A 21,896-nucleotide genomic window follows, 5' to 3' on the forward strand; every position below is an offset into this window, starting at 1 on the left:
CTTCCACTTTTCTTTACCTCTATGCCCTTTTACATAGTCTCCCTTTTTCTCACTGTATCCTCCACTGTTTCTTTTAAATCTCCTTAGGATCATTCCTTTCCACCACTGATGAACAGCTTTGCTCCTTGAAGGAAACCTATTTAAATGTAAGATAGAAGCAAAGAAATTCTAACGTGTAAAAAGAACGATATCTACTGGGAAGCCTTGTGGAATATGTATTTCATCTTCCCGAAGGTGCCAGGTTGACAGCCACCATAAACCATACAGGTTTATGGTAATATCTGCCCTACAGCCCCTATGACATAGAATGTAGAAGGAATTTTCTAAATCACTTAAGTGATTTGAAGATACAGTTCCCATTGAAAGCTGATGGCACTGATGCTCCTAAAGTAAGTTAATTACATTAATTAAGGCAAAGATTGTAAATGAAAGGTTAAGAAAAAAATAAAACATCATTCTTGCTTTGTGAATATTGTGTGTATGTTTTGTTTCTTTTAAACCTTAAAAAAATACTTGAAATGTCAAGTTTGGTTTTTCTCATAGTTGCTGGTGGATCTCTGGTGAGCGTTGGGAGTGTTTTTGTAGCTTTCAGATTTTCACTTGGAGTATCTATGCTGTTGAATCTTAAACATAGATATTCATTTCCCAAAAGTTTATTAGGTAAAATAAATAGCAAACAGTACTAAACTGCTTAAGAATCGTTTGTCTTCAGAAGTGTGAAGTATTCTGTTTTCTGATTATCTCTGATGTCATACTGTTACCAGCTTCCTGGTCACTATGGAGACTATAAAATAGATAGGCCTACATGTCTAATGTAGAAAGTAGAGCAAAAAATTTGCTTTCGTATATTCTTTACACATTCTAAAAGAGCAAAGTATGGGCAAAATTCCAGCTTTGACAAAAGAACCTGTTGGGTTGCTTTTAGGATCACGGGCTTCTTAAAATCAGACAGTATCAGTGCTTGTTTTAAAGACACAAATATTTTATTACAGGTGTTTTTGGCTGCAAAGCCAGAAGCTTGATTCTCATAGTAATTTATTGTGCTGCAGATGCAGCCTCCTTGCATACCATATGGTGATAATTAACAGTTTCGACTTAGTTCTGAGTTTTCTTCTGCTTCGATTATTGGTTGGTTTGGGACAAAATTTTAATGTCACAGAAACAGTTTTCTGTCTGAGTTTAACTGCAGATAGGAATAATGTGCATCTTTAGATGAGGAAGGAGAAGATGAGATCTATTCAGAGCACTAAGAGATGTTTTGGAAATCTCACCAAGTACAACCTGTTTCTTTTCATTAAGTGTTTCACTGTCCCTCTGTAGAACTGAAATAGGCCTCGGTTGGACCCTGGAAGTGGAGAGAGACAATTTGAAAGATACAGTTGGAATGAATAGTTTCTTTTAACAGCAAAATGTTTGCGCTTTTTATGAGAGCAAGGGTAACATTGTGTAATCTTTAAAAAAGATATTGCTCAGTGAGGATAAGTCCATTGTCCAGTGACATGACTTTTCCTGTCAATCACAAAGGTGACAAGGGGGCTAGATTAAGTAAAGCTTGCCCAAGATTAACAAAGGAAGATTATTGACCTCATCCTGAAAGGGCAGAAGCCTGTTTTATCATTAAACCTTGGAAGAGGTATTTCCTCCATAGGTGGAAAGCTGTTTGGCAATATAGAGGCAACTTTCTTGTAAGTGAACAAATCTACTTGTGGATTCTAGCTTGGAACAGAAGCAGAAGACGCAAAACGTGGGCCAGTCCTTTTTTTGTTGCTGTTGTTGTGGGGGAAAGAAGGGCCTAGGGTGTTTGATTCAGCAGGATCTCTGTAGGTCCTTGTCTGCCTTTCCGAAGTGGGAAAAGCAAGAAGCAGCAGCATCAGGTGTTGGTGAGTACAATCCCAGCTCAGAGTTCGATGGAATGTTGTGCCAGCACACATTAGCAGAGCAATTCGCAGTGCAAACGAACAATAGAGCCCCATCCATGACGCAGCTGCTAACTGCATAAAACTGTTACCAGGATTAACAGTGCCAGAGGCTGGAATGTAATCAAACTTGAACAGGTGAAATGGCTATGTAGCTGAGAGAGACTGTTCTCCGGTAAAAGAGTGTCTCTTTTTCCACTGTTTTGGTGACTGAGGGATAGGTCTTATGTGTGGCTTGATGGACTTCATTTTAAAATGTCAGTAGTAGATATTTAGGTTCTTTAATACCATGCTTCAGTGTTGTTGCTTTTCTCTCAGTTAACTAAAAAAAGTCATGTGAATTTGTCCTTTCAAAAAAGGAACCTGCTAAATCTCACTCGTTGGGAGGGAACTTCCTTCTCAGGGGATTAGTTTTAAACTGTTGCTGACATATCTTTCTTGCCATTAAGGATTTCTCTGGGTGTTTTCAGGGGAATAGTTAAACTCTCGTACATAGTATCAGAGGAGTTTCTTTGCTAAAAGTTTTTTAGCTCTATACAACCATTGACATGAGTAGGTTTTATGTGGAAGTATCCTTTCTTTTTACATGGTTAGAGTAAAAATCCAGAACCATTGAAAGTTCTTTTTCACTTTCCCCAGTAATGACAAAAGAAAGAGCAAAATAAAACAGAGGGATGTAAAGCGAAAGCCAAGATAACAGTTGAGCATTTCAGGTTGTTGTTCTGAATGACAGACTAAAAAGATCACGGACAAACGTGGAAGGCAGATTCTCGAGCTGGTGCGCTAGAGGATGTATGTAGAACTCTCATCAACAGCAGTAGCTGATGTGTGCGCTCATCCGCTGGTATGGAAAGGAGAGGATTCCTCTTAGATTGCAAATCACGCAATGGATGTGTGATTGCTACAGATCTTTTTGAATGAATAATTCACTGGTGTACTGTAATTTAGCCCACTGAGATGTGATTGCAGCTGTTCCCCTACTGTATATGTGTTTTGATTAAGTGGAGTGTATCTTAAACCCCACAAGTGTATAAATAGCCCATGTATGTGATATGCAAACACTGCATACATGCACACATAACAAGAGCAGTCTAAGGAAACATTTTGTTTTGGGGATGATTACTTAGATGTATATTTTAATATATAATTCATCTCTCAAAAAAAAAAATCTGTATAGAACACTTCCCTTTCCTTTTGTCTGGCTATGAAGTCGTCTTAACTGTGGTACCATATAAATGCTTTCAGCCAACATTGTAGTATCAGGGTGTCTCTGTGTTATTAATGAGTTTATCATTCCAAGACCTCTCCAATATAAGAAATTACTTCTTTTGTGCCTGTTTTACAGGTAGGAAACAGAAATGCAGAAACAAAGGTGACTTTTTCTATGGTTATGCAGAACATGTAAAAGAACAAAGAATCCAGATTGAGTATCTGGATTGAATCCAAATTGAGTATCCAGAGTCCTTTCATGATGCTTTACCCACAAACTACTCTCTTGTCCTCTCCCCCTCACACACACTTCCTTTCCCCAGAAAAAGGGGCAGGGAAATTGTAATAGTTTTGAAAATAGTTGTGGGTTCCATTTGAACACCAAGCAATTTGTGATTTTGAAAATCACCTTGTTATTACCTTACATATCATTCAATCTTGTGTTCTTATGCTTCTTCTCTTATAACAAACTTGTATACTCAGAATATATTTATATATATAAAAACACTTGCCTCTACCCAAAATGTACATGGAAGCAGCAATGATGATTCCTGAGGTTTAGGCAGCTGTTGCAAGTACTCTGTGTCTGTGACCAATGTGTGACATACACAGAAACACAAGTGAGTGTCTTTGGGGCCCACTTTGGAATAAAAACAAGAAACTAGTTCCTGGTAAAATTAGGAAAGATATTGTTCCTATGCATAATTGATGGTCTAGGTGGATTTAAGAACTGTAACCAAGGATGATATTTGGCTTATCTGTCTTCAAAGTGTGAATAAGAAAGCAATTTTCAAGATATCTCCTCTTTTGACCTTGTTTGTAGGAAAAAAATTACCACTTGGTGATAATACATTTGAATGTCAGATAAAATCTGAACTGATGATGAAGTTAACTATTTTGCTCGTCTAGATTAGTGTTAAAAAACAGTTTATTCAGGTCTGTATTTGTGAAAAAAATTACATTTGGCTCCAACTCATTTTTTAAGTCCAGTGTTAGCAAATAGTTATTTTCCAAGCGGAGAACAAAAATGGAGGGAGTTGCAAGAAAAAAAAAGGAGCATTTCTGTTGACTAGAGTTGGAAAATTTTTTAGGGCTTGGTCAAAAGCTCATTGACGTCAGTAGAAAGTCTCTCATTAACATCACTGGGTTTGGCTTTTGGGGCATACGATGGCCCAGATTGTAATCTCAGTTAAATCCCATTCTGTTAGGGAATTTATTCACTAGTATAACACGTTCAAGCTGCTCAAAACTGTTTGCACTAAAAGTTTTCTTAACCAAAGGTAATCTTTTTGCCAAAACGAAGTAGTCTGTGAAAACAAATACATTCTTTACTTCATATCTTCCGTGTTGCTTTATTCAAACTCTGTTGAGATCACTTTTAGCAATTTATGTTCTATTTATGAAAAGACACATTTTTTTTCTGAAATATTGGGGTTTATTAAACCAAAGACACCAAAAATTACTCAGGAAAAAAAAGATAAAATTATAACACAAATCACTAAAACCAGTATATGTGTCGCTTTCATACCCTATAAAATGAAAACAAGTTAAAAATTATTAAGATTTTTTCGACCAAATCTGTAACTCAGATCACAAGATGGTTCAGTGACTTTTTTAGAAATAATATTCATTAAACATCTGGAATACAAAAATGTAAGGAAATAGGATAATGAAAAAGACAAAAAGCTCTGGAGAATCTGATCAAAATAAAAACTGTTCATGTTAGCAGCGTTATATTATGCAGTATATGTACTCTGCAGCAGGCTGTGTTCGGAGACATTGACCTAAGTTTTGCAAGGTATAGATGGCATATGTTAGCAGAGGAAAAAGAGGCTTTCAGAGGTGTGTATAAAAGGGGAGAGGAATATATGCAGAGAACATTGTTTTATGTTGGAGGAGGCGTGGAGGAGAAGGCTCTGACATTAATGAAGGCAAGTTTTGAAGATGCTGGAACCGGTTTTGGTTTCCATTAAAATTAATGAGTAGACCTCTATGGACTCTCACTTGAGGAGGACTGTGTGTATGTTCCAGGAAGTCACAGAGTTTTGCCATTGTGCCACCAGTGAAAGTCATTAGGACCACCTTTGTGAAAAATATTGTCTCTACAAGAAATGAAGGTATGAGATGGAAGAGGAGAATAGAAAGAGAATTAGAAAACAGGAAACAATTGCTTCATCCCTTATAGATGGGAGAACTACTTGAACTGTTAGTTAAGATAAGTCATGTGGCAAAGGGTATTTAATATTTGGTTACTATTTAATTTCTTACAACAACTTGCCATCACGGCATTAAGTACTTTATAAAGTCAGGAAATTAACGGTCCTTGTAAAAATAAAAATTGAAGATTTTTTCGAAAGAAAGCTGTAAAAGAACAAACATTTAAAGGTAATCAATACCATTGTTATTAGGAAACCTATGAGTACAACACTTCTTCTCAATTAGGGAAAAACTGTATTTTATGTTTCTCTCTTGCAAGCTGATCTTTGTTCACTTCAGCCTGTAATCTTGGTTTATGCTTTACGGATAGGCTTTGTTCTGGGTGTTTTTGAAGCATTGCATGCCTTTTTAAAGGTTTCAACAGAAGTACAAACAGCAATGAACTCAAAGAACAAAGGATTGTTCTTTCTTTCCATCTTTATTTTTTTCTTCTTTAAGAAAAGAAATGTTTCATCTCATTTTTCTCCCCTTTCAGGAAGTTGATGGCAATAAAGTGATGTCTTCATTTGCCCCGCACAACTCATCTACCTCACCCTTGAAGGCAGAAGAAGGTGGGCGTCAGAGTGGAGAATCATTGTCCAGCACAGCTCTGGGAACCCCTGAAAGGCGCAAAGGGAGCCTAGCGGATGTTGTAGACACCCTTAAGCAAAGAAAAATGGAAGAGCTCATCAAAAATGAGCCAGAAGGTAAGGCCTGGGAAACTGGCCAAAATTTTCTGTTTTCTTTTCTTTTCTCCAGATTCTTTGGATACGTATACTTTTTAATCTTCCCATTTTGTGCTCCATTTGCTTTTTCTTGCTAGCAAAATCGAAGTAAAGAGCTCCTAGTTCTTGTCTACATTAGAGATAAATTTCAGCAATATCCTATTACAGCTAACATTTTTAGCTTTTCCCAAATGAGAGCCTTTGTCTGACATAACGGTCTTTTTGTCACAGTTGCAATAGACACAGCAATCCTCCTCAACATGGGTACAATGAACACTGTAATTTTAACAGCCTGGGGGTCATTTACACCACTGCTCCCCCCTCCCCCATTTCTAGAGCAAAAAGCAGTGTTATCAGCAATGTTGTGAAATTATTTAGTAGGCATGTCATTATTTGAAAGGTAAGAAGTTAAATTTGGAATTCATGAAAGCTTTTGTCTGGAGCATGTCCTATCATGTCATCCTCTATTTATCTGTAGTGCAGGTACTATACAAACAGATACAGTACAGGCTTTCTCTGCATTATATCTGGCCAGCAAGTTTCAACCTTGGCATATAGGTATCATCTCTGGAGAATCAGTTTCTTTTGAGACTGTCTGTCCAGTCAGTGACAATGCCACTTCTGCTCTGTGGGCTGAGACTAAGACCAAACATCTCGCCTCTGAGAAGCCACAGAACAGCTTTCCTTTAAGTAAGATTTTCAATTCCTGCCTATTTGGGGCAGAGTTAAACCCCTGACTGGAAGGTGAGGTTCTCACTATGTTCTCCATAGGTATCCAGCATGCATATTTACAGCTAGATTTCCAGGGGACTGTGAGCCAGTTGATGTGTGAACTGAGCCTTATTCCCTAATGCGCAGTAATAAGACTTCATTTTCATTTACACCCCCCTATCCTGTTGTAGAAATCTATTTCAAATGTTTAAAAGCATGGCCCTCAGAGCCCACCTCAGTGTTGAAGCATGAATTGACAGCACGTACAAGAAAATTTTAGGACGACCTGCATACTGGAATGAAAATACGGATGCAAACACAGTCGCACTGTCACATACATGAGCATGACAGGATTGTAAATTAGTCTTCTTTTCTGGACTGGAGCACACAGTAAGGGTCTGCTGGGAAACAAATTCTTTGTCTAAGCATTTTTTGGAATGTTACGTATAATCATAGCATTTCATTCTGCATTTACGTTGCCTTAATGGTCAGTGCCATGACCTACCTTGTGCCTTTGAATGGAAAAGATCTTTCCTGTGTATGGTATGGGGTGGGGGGGAAGCAGACCAGACTTTTATGTAAGAGAAAGGAAAGAACAGGGGGTTCTGGGCAATGTATAAATACTCTGTTGAGTATGAGGTTGTACAAACTGCACAGACTCCATTAAGGAAAGGCCACAGATAGACATGAGAATGGTTACAGAGCCTGTGCATTATCTCAGCTCTACTAAAATGAAAATATACAGTACAAACAAAAGATCTACAGCTTTGTGAAGAGATTGGGAGAGAGAGGAGGGGGAGCAAGCGAATGTTGGGCTTTGCAAATGCATGCAACAGAAAATCTTTTCTTCCCTCTAGCCATTGTTCTATTGTCTTTCAAAGGCCATTAAAATGAACAGCAGGTTGTGATGAAAATTTCATTAAGCCCTCGTTAAATCATTATGAGGGTGCCATATTCATGTCTCTGCTTACTCCCCATCCAGGAAAAAATGAATAGGAAAGGGTTTTTTTTTCCCCTTTCTCCTTAAAAGCGAACTAACAAAAGTTCAGAAGTTAGAAGAGAATGGGAAATGGGACATGAAACAAAAGGAGGCCAGAGAGGTGAGCTGGCTAGGAAGAAAATTAGACTTGCATAAGAGCATTGAAAGGTGGTGAAGGACAAATACATCATTTTGACAAGTCTCCCTCCCCCTTCCCTTCAGCCAACATGATTGTTTTTAGAGTGGCTAATTAAAAAATATATATTTCTGGGTGCAGGTGGCAAGACTGTTCTTAGAGATCCTTCACAAATATGAATCTGTTTCCCTAAAAGAAGTATGTACTACTGCAAGCACAATGTCTTCTCTGTTTGAACTCCAGCAGAAAATCTACTTATTGTCATGTCTTCTTCATGTAGTGGTAAAGTTGTCAGTCATCACTGGTTGCTAGTCATGTAATTAGCATATATTTTTTTACGCTGAGGGTGGTGAAACACTGGCACAGGTTGCCCAGAGAGGTGGTGGATGTCCCATCCCTGGAAACGTTCAAGGTCAGGTTGGACGGGGCTCTGAGCAACCTGATCTGGTTGAAGATGTCCCTGCCCACGGCAGGGGCGTTGAACTAGATGACCTTCAGAGGTCCCTTCCAACCCAAACTATTCTATTCTATGATATGAGGTTGGAAGGGACGTCAAGGATCATCTGGTCCAACCTTTCTTGGCAAAAGCACAGTCTAGACAAGATGGCCCAGCACCCTGTCCAGCTAAACCTTAAAAGTGTCCAATGTTGGGGAATCCACCACTTCCCTGGAGAGATTATTCCAATGGCTGATTGTTCTCATTGCGAAAAATTTTCCTCTTGTGTCCAATCGAAATCTCCCCAGGAGTAACTTGTAGCCATTACCCGTAGTCTTCTCCATGTGACTCCTTGTAAGAAGGGAGTTTCCATCTTCTTTGTAGCCACATGGAACATGGTGATAAGGTCTCCCCTAAGCCTTCTTTTCTCAAGGCTGAGCAAACGCAGTTCTCTCAGCCTTTCCTCATAAGGCAGGCTTCCCAGCCCTTTGATCATCTTTGTGGCCCTTCTCTGGACCCTCTCCAGCCTGTCCGCATCATTTTTGCATAGCGGGGACCAAAACTGAACGCAGTATTCCAGGTGTGGCCTGACAAGCGCTGAGTAGAGTGGGATAATGACTTCTTTATCTCTGCTGGTGATGTCCTTGTTGATGCAACCCAGCATCCTGTTGGCTTTCTTTGCCACAGCAGGACACTGTTCACTCATATTGAGCTTCTTGTCCACCAAGACAGGACCTTGTCCCAGGTCCTTTTACACAGAGCTGCTCCCCAGCTAGGTAGATCCCAGCCTGTGCTGGACTCCTGGATTATGTTTTCCCAGGTGCAAGACCTTACACTTGTCCTTGTTGAACTTCATCAGGTTCTTGTTAGCCCCCTCTTCCAGCCTATCCAGGTCAAATTAATTTCCCCATGAATAAGAAAAGTTACAAGTGGGAATCTTTGGTAGTACATGTAGGTAACAGTTCAACAATGCATGATCACTGTGTATTTCAGTAATAATTTTTAGTCTTGCTAGTTTGTGGAGCTTTGTAGGAGAAGACCAAGAATCTTGGTTAAGCTTTGCTGCATTATGTCAAAACAATAATATAATACTTTATTTCTCTTTGGGAAGAAAGGGAAACATTTGCACCAGTAGCTGAGGTTTAATTAGATCAATTTCCTCTGAATCTTTCGAAGACCAGATATGAGCCATATTCCTATTTCTCTATGTACTCAAAAGTTTATATATTATTTAACTTGTACAATGGGCTGTGTTTGCTCTGGTTTTATTGTTTGAAATTGTCTTCTGAATTACTGTGGGAAATGTGCTTTTGAAGCATTCTTTCAAATGGCCTGTTTCTTCAAAACCAGAAAAAAGACAAGGGCTGGGTAGACAACTTTAGGTCTTGATCCAAACCTCATATCAGTCAGGGAAAGGACTTCTCTTTTCTTAAATGGTTTTTGAGAACAAGTGAGATATTCCAAAATATTGATAACAGGTCTGACTGTTTTTAAGAAACTTTATCGATATAAGGTAAATGGTTTTCTTAAATTATGTTTGTTAGAAAATAAGAGTTAATACTTTGCAAATTTTGTCAGTAAAGGACAAAGATTTTTACAGTGTTACGAAACATACTGCTCAGAGTGCACGAATGCACGCATGTATGTATGCATATATGTAAGCACATACATGTACCCACACGTGCTGACAAGGGAAGCGTCACTGTTCATATAAATGGTTTCCATGTTGATTTGTTGTATGTATGCCTTTGGTTAATGTCCCCTGTAGGAAGCCATGCTACCTGCTCATTCCTGAGAAGTTTCCAAAAGCTTGTCACTCTTTTCCTCCTTGCATATGTGTATGGTTTTGGTTTTCATAGGGGTTTATACTTACCTCTAAAGCTCCGTGCTCTTTTTTTTCCCCCTCTAAACTTGCCATTTTACTCTTGCTGTATGAAAGTATGTGACTGACAATGAGTCATGCTGACACAGAAACAGAGTGTTTCAGTGAATCTAAAACTTGTGGAATTTTACTCATTGCTAATACAGTGCTCATTTTTCTTCTCTCAAATTCTGCAGAAAATCCTTATATACAGCTTTAGTATTAGGCCCCCAAAGGCATAAACCTATTACTGAAGTCACACAATGTTATTTTACATGAAACATTCTGTCCTTTCTAACTTGAACTTCAGAAGAGGAGTCAGTCCCCTTTTATTCCTGGTATACAATAATGAAGATAATGGAGTGGGTTTGGAGAAGCCTTATATACTGTGACAGACCTCAAGCCCTTGCCCTGAGGGTCGTCTGCCGACCATGGGATTCCTTTTGCAGCTAAAATCATTAGGCGAATGAGATACAGGCATGTTTTTCTTCTGTTTTCTTAAGGCATCAGAGGATGGCAGAGACTCTCTGTCTGTCTGTTCTCTTCATTTGCAGAAATGAAATGGAAATCTCTTTGAAGTCACTGAGCTTGACACAAGTTCATGAAAGCAAAGACCAAAGCAGCCACTTAGCTTTTTCTTGCACTATTAATGGGATTGGATTGCTGTATTTTAATTTATGGCCTGTGCTTGTGGAAAATTAAATCTCTGAAATCTGTGTAGCCTTTCCTCTACACGTATGGCTTGGCTTCTGGAAAAAAAATAGGCAAACAAGTAAATTCTCTCCTATTTTTAGAATAAGCCAGAGTACTCACCAGCTTTTTACATCTCCTAACTTTTAATTAAGAATCAATCTTCTTTTTTCCATTTTGGTAGTATATGTTTGTAACAGGTTATGTATCTGTCTGTTTATCTTTAAAACTTAAATACTGTATCTTCTGAGGCCAGATCTATGTTATTGTACATAATTTGTAGGAATTCTGGATAAAAGGGATCGTATGGGCATCTACCTGACCACAGAGACTGCGCATATGAGCTTGTGCACATGTGGGTACACTCATTCATCTGCATGGCTCGTTCTTCTTAATAAGGACCTCTGAAACTCAGTTTGCTTTGGCCGTTTAAATGAATACTTTGAATTTTATATAAATACATGTACACAGATATATATAAAGTGCATGTATTAGATATATATATGTAGACATAAATATATATAAACATGCACACACAAGAATTATGTATATATATAGTGTTTAATATTGTTCCTACTCCAAAATTTCAATCTACTAGTCCTTAGGTCTCCTGAGCAGGAACAATTAATCTCAAGTGTTTAGTAAGCAGGTAACAGATATGTTTGCAGGGCTTTAACAGGCAATGTGAGTACTAGAGCCTCATGTATTAGAGTATGCTGCAATACTGTAAGTAATTACTTTGTCAGAAAGAAAGGGATGAGAAAAGTCTCTCGGGCATGATTTTTGTCTTCTGAACATCCCCCAAAGGCTATTTGTGTTTGATGTTTAAGTTTACATTATAAATCACAATGCCTGTTCTTGTGGTAATTTAAATGGCTGTTGTTTAAGCAGTTCTGTAGTCTATAAAAGTGAACCATATTGAATTCAGGTTCTCTAGTTGAAATAAGATCCCAGAATATCTCCTAATATTATCAAACTTCTAATCAACATATCCTGTAAAGAAATCAAGAGGTCTCCTTCTTCTTAAGCTATAAATTCCAAAGCAGACCAATAATGGGCACAAGAAGGGTGGCCTTTGAAATGCAGACTCTTGTTTTTAAATCACAACTGATGAGATGGGAAGAAATAAAGTGAACAGATTCGGGAAAAGCCTAAGGATACTCTAATTAGTTGAGGTTTGAATTTCTTTTATTTGGTTCTTCACTGTCCCTTTGACAAAGTACATGTTGAAGAGGCTTTGTAATGCTGTTCTACTGAAGGACAAACAAGGATACTTTGCAGTTGAGTACTTTTAAGTTTTGTTCGTACACTCCTGCTGCTGTGGAAGGATGCTTCAAGTGCGTTGTGGTTCCGTGTTCATCTATGCGGTCTGTCATGAGAAAATGTGTCTTTTCTTGTAGAGCAAGCCAGCATCAAAATTCCATGCACTTCTTCAAAGACCCCACCATATGGAATTGTGCATTCATATACTGCTGATAAAAATACAAAATAATTTAAAAAAATTTAAAAGATGAAGTTTATGAAATAGGCCTATGTGAAGAGAAGGAACTGTTAAATGCTGCAGTGGCTTAAACCTTTATTAACAAGTGCTTTAACTCTAGAACAGAGGTAGCCTAGTTTGAAGCCCTGCCAGCTCTTACTTGCTTAAAGTGAAGTTTATTCATTTGTCACCTTCAGTTTTTAAGTGTTTTCCTTCCTAATAGTTTAGCCCGATAGTCACGGTTTATTTCAATGGATGTCTTCACAATTTGCTTAGATTCCCTTCCAAGTCTCTCTTGCTTACATCCTCAAAGGTTTGTAGCTTTTGGATTTTTCTTTTCTCTTTTGATAAAGGCATCTGAGGTGCTGATACAGCATCTTAAATATAGAAGAAAGCATTATGGTCAAGTGAGATTCAGGAAACTTGTGCTTTTGGAGAGAAGATGTAGTCCCTCTCCCCCTCCCTGTTTTAGAATGGAAGTCTTCTCTGATGGATCTCTGTAATTAAAATTTCCTTCCAGGGTACATTCACTCCATAATATTGGACAAGCAGCAGCCAAAGCAAAATGCTTGATCTCTTACTTCCCATCTTTTACAGTGCAGCATATAAGTGGTTCACCAAGACCAAAATAATTATTTGGGCTCCTGTCTGCCCCTAATTCCCCATGTAACTAGACTCTTCAATAGCTGTGATTAATTTCAATAGGGGTTTTCAAAACTTGCTGCTGCTCTTATCCCTGGATCATTTTGGTGTGCCTGTTGTCCCCAGTGTATTCCAGCTAGATGACTTTGCAGTCTGCCTTCATTTTTTGCTCTCTTTTTTTTTTCTTTTTTTTTTTTAATTTCCCCCTCCCCCAGAAAAGCCATTAGCTTTCTGAGCTTCATTTCAGTCCTTGGATCACTGCTGGAGAAACCTCTGACCCAGACTGGTAATATACAAATATACATTAGGGAGTGTGCCAGCTCCTTCTGTATGCTTATGTGCCACAGCTTTTGGGGATGTCATTTATTCAAGAGTGAAGAGCGAGCCACCTGTTTCTTAGGCCTCTTGTACCTCATATTAAAGGTTCAAGCCCTTGCTGAATAGTAACATCTTAATCTGGGCAACATACACAACGTTTAGCTGAAACCTATTTGTCGAGCTAGCAGGGTTTGTGGTATTTTTTTCCCTTCTCTCTTACCCCCGAGGCGCTTGTCACGACCGTGCATATTAAAATTAATCAGACCTCCCAGGCTTGTGTGACTGTGTGGTTTAACATGAAGAAGTGGATATCAAGCATTTGCCCTAATTAAATAGGCCTGCTTGGTTTTGTTCTAGTGGATACTCGGTCTTCTTTTTAATAAAAGCTGCTTATGGAGGAGGCACGGCCAGCTCTAGAGTTAGTGGAGAGCTCACTTCAAAGTTTTCCCCACCACCTGCGCCCAGGATGCTGAGACCTGAAGGGCTCCCCGTGTTCTTTCTTAACAGCACAATTTGCGGGAAGTAAGTGGAGGGGGAAGGGGAAAATACAGCCAAATGAGCGCGAGAGCAATCAGGGAAGGAGAGGCGAGGAGCTGGGACGAGCATGTGGATTGGCTTTTTGAAGTTGATTAAGATGACCTATCATCCTGTCTGATTAGCTTTAGATCTCAGTCTGTGCCATGAGCTATTCACAAGGCTGTCTTGTGTCTTCTGTTTACCAGAAGCAAGGGAAAGCCTCTAGTATGGCAAGGAGCAACATTTGCAGCAACTCCCACTTGCTTGTTTAGCTAATGAAGTAGCCTTGTAAAAACACTCTTAAGTTTGAAGCTGTTGCTTACTTTTATTAGTTAGGTATCTGTTTAATGTTGATATTTTTAAGGTGGTTTGAACATCGCCAGTTTTACACAAATGTATACGTCTCTCGCATTGTAAATAAGCTGCACTGGGAAGATAGAACTCCTTTCATCATCTTTTCTTCTCATACAGTTTCATTGTATTCTGGTTTCTGCATTACCTCAGGAGAAAACATGCTATATGTGTGTGATTTCTATACTGTAATATATCAATTCAAAAAGCACCCAAAACAGAGTAAAGGAGAGTTGGGGAGGGAACCCTAGAACCTGTTAAATGGTAATTAAGGACTGATACCATTTAGCAATTCAACAAGTTAATTTTAGCCAAAAATAGTAGAAAATTTGGAACGGTCAACATTTTTAGACAAAATGTTTCATTGGAAATGATATTTTTTGTTTTTAGAAGTTTAAGATGATTAATCTGAAAGAGAAATGAAAACATTTCAATTCGGGTTAAATAAAACATTTTGGGTCAGGTGGAAACAGCTTTTCCCCTGACTCGGTTTGGCAGCTGAAATGAAAAAATTCAAACTAGACAAACGAAAATGAGTTTCAAAACCTGGAAAGGTTTCGGGAGTGTTTTTGTATCTAATGACCTGAGGAGGACAAATGAGCAGTTGTTATAGACACTTAAATGGTGTTCATAACACTGAATGTTATGCGCTGTGGTTTTGAGGGGTAAACTGCAATATTTTAGTCAGCAAAGCTTTCAAAATTTGATTTTTCTCCAAATGTGCAAATTTCTATGTCTTCTGAAGCCTCAGTCAGAAAAGTTTTGCAGCACCTAGGGCATTTTATTTTGAAACAGATTTTGGAATTTCATCATACTTCATATGTTAGACATACTTGGCATGTCTTTGCAGTAGAAACCTATGAGTCTATTCTAGAGGGCCTAAAAGTTGTTACACCCCCAGAATTTGATTTTGCTTTCTATTAAAATTCTTGCAATCCAGTACGCAGGCAAAAAGCAAAGCTTTATTTATCTGTTTCCATAATAGTTCAAATTGTTGAAGTAAAACCCAGCAGGTAGGACGATACTCCATTGATTTAAAAATTTATTGCATGTCCGTGCACTAACTCATTGCCATCTTTCTCTGTCTCTCAAAGTATTATTATTATTATTCCTATTTTATTTTTCATTTCAAACCTTGGCACAACCCAAATGTAAAGAACCATATTGACACTGCCAAGCATCTGTCTGGTGCTTGACAGCATCATAGAAACCCTTCCACTGTTTCATCTGGGTTGCTATTGGTTATTTAACAACACAATGTAAACGGTGCAGTGTGGGTGTATATGAAATGGAAAGAAAGGTTGAGGTGGGGGGAAGGAGCCCTGTACAAGTAAATACGTCTTTCATCATATCTTTTGTTTGGTCTGTTTGCTGTGTGCTATTCAGTAGTCAATAGAAGTTGTTTGACGGTTCTGCAAAAGGGTAAGAAACCTCCTCTTAAACTTTTATTCTCCTGCGTTTGTCTCAGTCCAGAAAGTTTTCTGCTTTTGTTTTTCTTGCCTCGCTTTGTTGTCACCTGTCTGTTGTTGAAGGGGTTTTGTCGTTGCTGTTTAGCTGATGTGACATAAGCTGATACTTATGAAACGCTCCTTATTGAGCAGTGATCTTGTACAGGTGAAGTGGACATTTTGAGAGCTTATGAAAGGTTTGCCGTGACGGTCTTTGGAGCAATAGAGTTCTTTCAAGCTTGAGTTTTAATTTATTTATTTAGGTAGGGGATGAAAGTGAAAAGTGAACGAAGAGAAAAATCAGTCTGTGCTTTCTGCTGAAGAATGCCCTGTTAGCATTTGTGCGACTCGGTAAGGCTTTCTGAGATGTTTAGCCTTGATTTAATTCGTATTTAAGATCTCTCCTCCCAGCACATTAATATAATGTCAATGTAGAATGCATTGCATGGTGTAATTACTGAAGAGAGCAGTAGTTGGGAAAACAGACGGTAATTGAACACATGGCTGTTTATTACAACAGGACAGTGCTCCTACGCTGGTATTTAGGGCATTAATAGGGAAGAATTGATTTGTTGTTTTAAGATGAATTCAATCACTGTTGCTTAGGTCTTTGTTTGTTCAGGCCGAGTTATGCTTTGTTTGTGTTATGTGCCCAAGAGGTTTACACACCACAGCGTGGCATTAGTCATGCAGAGGGCTTGGGAGCAGAGAGCCATTTAAATGAACAAAGGACATTTTTCTTTTTGGCTCTGTTTATCTTCCTCTCTAGTTTTGTTACCCTCTAATCTATCTCCATCTCTCTCTCCCTCTTTCTCCCCCCTCCTTTCCGCCCCAAACATTTTTGATCAATGCAGAGGTCCTCCCGCTTTCTTCCTTCCCCCTCCTCTTTATTCACCCTCCTGAAGACAAATGGAGCTCTGATTGACAGGTGGCAACACGGGGTGGCGGCACGATGTAAATAGGAATGGTTGCTCCCAAGTTTGTGCAAGGGAGAATGGAGGGGGGGCAGGGGGGAGGAGCGTTCAACTTGGAGGAAAATGGTTAATTTCAAAGCGAACAGAGCGGGAGTGAGATGTACCACTGCACGTCTCAACTCTGGTGTTTTTGAAAGAGCGAATGTGCGCACCTTTCGTGGCTCCCGCTGGCTTGCACTCTGGTTGGGCCCTGTGCAGTCCGTGTCGTGGGATTTAATGAGCCTTCTACCCTCTTCTCCTTTTTACTGATGTGAGTCGGAGGGAGGAAGAGAGAACCGTATGACTGAAGTTGAATTCCTGGTCTCCCCGTTGTGAGCAGTATGGTTTATATTTTAGGCTCATTGTGCTTGAGAGGAATCTCGTCTTGATTTATTTCTGAGTGTGGGAGAGTTAGTAGACACTTAAGAACAATGTGGGCCAAATTCTGCTCTCAGATGTAAGTTCACAACTCCAGCTGAATATGGCAAGAGCTTTAAGAAGGCAACATTTGACCCAATACAGGATTTGTAAAGAACCCAGCGTGAATTGGTTTTTTTAATCACTATACAGACAGGGACTATGCCTGTTCCTAGAAGGAGCATTATTAAGAGAACTGAAAGGTAACAACAACAAAGTCTGTGCAGTCAGTAATTGCTAGAAACTTAGATTTCCTAGATGATGAGATACTTGTATCTAAGTAATATAGTGCATGATGAATTAGCACCCAGACTTGCCTTTTGTATAGAAAGTATAGTATAGTATAGAAAGTACTAGCTTACACAGCACAAGGAGGGAGAGCCACAGATGTGTGACATGGACAGCCAGATTCCTCCTGTCAGGGAGAAATAACAATTCAGGACACATGTTCATACACTGCAACATGGAAGGAAGGATATGAATCTCAGTTGTTCATCTGAGCCTTTTAGCCATAATTATATATTAACATATAATTAATTAAATTATTGAATCTCTGAATAAATAATAGAAGCACAGGAGATGACAACGAGAAGAGGATCTGAAGTCCAACAAGTGTTTTTATCCATGCCTGCAATTGGTTGTGTGTGGGACATGCTACTTGGCCATTACTCATAAATGTTTTCTAAATACCTAGGTAGTGTAATTGCAAAGGCCCAACCCGTATGCCCAAGGGGAATTTTCCTTCCCACCTCAAAAAAATCCAAAAAACAGTTATTGTATTGCTCTGCCAACAAGCAAGAATGATCATGGCTAAAGATTTATATAGCCCTGAAGTTACAATTGGTGTCCAAGTACTTTATCAGAGAGGAAAGTGTCTCTCCCGACTTGGAAGTGGTTATCCAAGTGTCCTGTTTATCCAGTACAGTTTGGAATGTTGCATTAGTTTTGTACTGTAGATTAGCCCACACAATCTCAAGGTAAATAGTCTAGAGACAAAGATCACATGGAAGAAGAGAAAACCTCTCAGTTTTGTATGCATCCTTTTATCTTCTTTTGCTAAACCTTCCCCGCAAAAAAGTCAACAACTAAGCAGAAAAATGGTTTCAACTGTAGTCATTACTGTGTATTCACTCAAATCCTGTAAGATCACTGTCTTGTTGCAAAGCATAAAGCACATAAATGTATTTTTGCTGGGATGTCAATACACTAGACTTAAATAAAGCAATGTATTTCCAAATAGTTCCTTTTCCTTGTATGTGAAATTAATATATGAAGATGAAACTAGAGGACAGCAGGCCTTCTCTAATGATTTTCAGCTGCAACAATTCTGGATTCCACACTGAGCTCATGTACAGCCTTAATCAGCAATGCTGCTTAACTAAATATGGAGACATTTCACTGAAGATTATTTTATTTTAAGTCTTTTTTATGCATTTCCTCTTGCTGTGTCATCTAATTGATTCACAGCTCCTGTGAAGCTTTGGGGTATGGGATGCACATCCAGGCAAAATGCATTCTTCCTTTACAAGTTTGGCCAAGCCAGTCCTATCTGAGTTCAGAGGAATTAAGAAGCTGTCATTGGGAATCGTTCTGTAACTAACCATAAAATTATTAGATGAATAATACACATGACATAGGGGTTTAGGCTATAACCTGTTCTTTCTGCTGCAAAAAAAAATGCGGTCCTTTTGAGATGATCGTGTTATTACATTACTATTTTTACCTGTATGTTGTTGCTAGACTGGTTACTGAAAGGGGGAACACAGTACTCAGTGGATGTTACATGGTATGCATGACCCAATATTTTAAAGTAACGGGGCCCACAGAAGACAAAAAGACAACAAAATTAGAGGTGCTTTCTTATGTTGCCAGACTGCAAAATTTTCCCAGTTTTTCTAATGCAAACTCTTTTTGTTGGTCGTTGGTTTTGTCCTGGCCTTATGCCTTAAATATTGCATGGAACAAACTGCCGTTGAAGTGCTAGAGAGAGAGAGAGTTCAGCTCTTTGGTTTCTCACGTCTTTGCTCCTAATTGATCTGCTTATATTGGACATTATAAATGTTCACCAGAAATCAGGCTAAATCTACCAACCACCACACTCCTAAGTATTTTCAGGAGCAAACGAGATGCAGTGTATGGCCATTTTTTAACTCATCTGCTTCAGCTCTTTTAGTAGACAGGTCCCTGTAGACATAAAGACAGGTGAAAAAGCATCAAGAGGGGAAGAATGAAGATGCCTTCTGCGTTTGCATAAACAGGCACCATTGTGGGAGAATGAAATGGGGAGACAATTTTTGTAAGCTTTTCAGTGAGGCTCTTCAAGGGGAGGTTAAAAGATGCACTGTACTATTCTTCAGACCTTCTATTCTTCCTTAGGATGCACCCTTGCAATCTGATTAATCTTGGGATAGGGGAAATACTAGCGGGGATTTGTTTGTTTGATCAATTTCTTCTTCTTTTTGCAAAATCTTGTTCCTAGTAGAAGGGGACGTTGGGATTGTTTAGGCAATCCCAGGTAGCTTTCCTCCCAGGCTGAATGCATTCCATAAAGCTGTCAGTTCTTTAGCTTAATACTGGGTCTTACTGTATTAATTCAAGGCTTTCAGTGATCTAGGACACAACATGTGCCAGGAGTAGGAACTAAAATTAGAGGCAGACTTTTGGCTGTGAGAGCTGCTTGAGGCTACTTGGGGTGAAAGAGGAGGAAAGAGGCCTGACATCAGTCACAGCCCAAGGACTGCGAGATGTTCCAAGCATCCCCTCAGATACAGGTTTTTCTGCAACACACACTGTAGCGAATGACCCTTCCTTTTTTGTCTCATCCCACTCACTGATACAGCACTCGGTGGTTCGTTTCACACACCAACTCCTTGTTGAAAGCTCTCATAGTTCACTTGTTACAGCGAAGTCCAATTCTTGGTATACTGGGATTGTGATTTTTTTTTTTTTCCCCTTCACTCTAAAAGAGAAATGAAAACTTAAATAGTAGCTAATCTTTGGTAACATGCACCTAAAAAAAGTGAAAACATTGTGAAACAAAGTGAAATCCTTATGAGGGATTCTAAGTTTTCAATCATAGAAAATAGCTTTTGGTGATATAACCTAATGGTAAAAAAAGGATTAGGCAAAATAGGGCTGAACGACAGGAAAATTGCTTCTTCCCCCTTCACTTCAGTGAACGTATTTTATTATGTAACATTTTATGCTCTTGGCTGTATGCAAGAATCGTTTCATTGTAATTTTTTTTAATATATCATAATTCTGTTAAGGACTATGAATGAGGAATAATTAGGCATTATTGTTTGGTTATGTAGATTCTCTTGTGATCCTTTCTTGTTTACTTCATTTAAACTGTCGATACTGTTCTTGCCATGTAGAAATAATGACTGTGTTACTTCATGAATATGAGATTACAGGGGCCTTGTTTTAAATTGCTGTAACACTTGTTCCTCCTCTGTGATCATTTCAGGCCTTCTGAAACATATTCTTTCTTCATGAAAAGATAAATACTCAGAAACACAAGTTCATAGACGTTCAGTATTTACTAAAAGATCTTCAGTCTTTACCTTATCCTGGCTTGTCTCTTTCTAATAAAGTTATAAGGCTGCACATTGGCATTGGTGTGGGATTCACATAAGCATAAGAGGGAGTCCTGGTCTAAGTAAGATGATACGTAGAGGCCATTCTGCAATACAAGAGTTTTGCCTTATAGTCCAACATAGAAAGATTTGTAAGGTTTTATTGTTAGGGAAAAAACCGTCTCCTCTGAAATCTGTACTGTGAATCTAAACTGATATTTTGCTCCTATTCATGTACAGCACTTTCTTTGATGACTGTTGGAGTTCTGATCTCACAGGGAGAGGAGAATATTGGAGTTGAGATTTCTTGAACAGAGCTTAGGGGATAATATTGTGTTTAGTTTGTTTCACTAGATGCAAGCTAATCAGAGAATAATTAACAGTCAAAATGCCAAGGTCCTTATTCATGTAAGGGATCTGGTATTGAAGTCCTCAATAAAGTAACACTCACATTGAATTCAGTGAGACTTTAAACTGAACAAATGCTTCAGGATTTGTCCCCAGCTATTTTTTCCCTGTCAGTTTTTAATGAGCATCCCATAAAAGTGTTTAACAATTGTACTGACTTTGATTTTTCAAGGTTTTGGAGAAAATTGCTTTCTCAGGTTGTGAAAAAAAATGTAGAAACAAAAAAAGCACATTTTTCCATCGTGATGTCTAACATATTGTAAGCAGATTCAAAGACTGTCTCACCTCATGCTTTCTGATAGGCAGTATGTTAAGGATGTTACAAAGAGTATTGTATAGAAATTGCCGGGAGGAAGAATTACAGCTGATAGATGGAGGTATTTTAGACCTCATCTTAAATTCTTGGGATTGAGATGAAATTTAGATAGAGAGGTAGTTATAGATGCCAGTACTTTGTTTGTTTGTTTTGTAAATGAAAGGGGGAAAAAATGCCACCGCTAAGATCGCCATACAGAACCTGGTGTTTAAATGCCATGATTTTGTGTCAGAAGAAGCAGCTAGTGTATCTGGATTCATCCTTTGCCTTGCTTTCCTCGGTTGTCACTGAGAGCTCCCAGGCTGAGACAGATGGCTGCTGGTTTAGTTGTGTGCGTGGGAGACAGGAACTTCCACATGTGATTTTTTACCATTTGGTAGTAATTAGTTTGTTGTATAAATTAACATTAACTGAACCATTCTTCAGGCATTGTTTGCAATTATCTTCTTTGAGCCTCTGAGTTGTGTAAAGAAATAAAAAGCGGGGAAGAAACTGCTTCTTATTTTGTACAGGGAAAGGACTCTATCATTAAGCAGAACAGAGCAGCAATTATCATCGCATGCCCAGTAGACTGAAAACTTCGGGGAAAAAACCCTTAAAAAGCAAGAAT

The 21,896-nt window shown here is 38.7% G+C and overlaps 1 protein-coding gene across 22 annotated transcripts in view; it reads left to right on the forward strand.

Annotated features, from left to right (window-relative positions):
* The window catches only part of SOX5 (SRY-box transcription factor 5), a 660,386-nt gene that overhangs the window by 426,549 nt on the left and 211,941 nt on the right, over positions 1–21,896 (forward strand). For all 22 annotated transcript variants that reach the window (XM_076342769.1, XM_076342759.1, XM_076342734.1 and 19 more), the window contains one exon: positions 5,818–6,028. In XM_076342769.1, coding sequence (XP_076198884.1) covers positions 5,818–6,028 — 211 coding nt within the window. The remainder of the gene's footprint in view (positions 1–5,817; positions 6,029–21,896) is intronic.

The sequence above is a fragment of the Aptenodytes patagonicus genome, chromosome 1 (genome assembly GCF_965638725.1).
Source record: "Aptenodytes patagonicus chromosome 1, bAptPat1.pri.cur, whole genome shotgun sequence".
Taxonomy (NCBI): domain Eukaryota; kingdom Metazoa; phylum Chordata; class Aves; order Sphenisciformes; family Spheniscidae; genus Aptenodytes; species Aptenodytes patagonicus.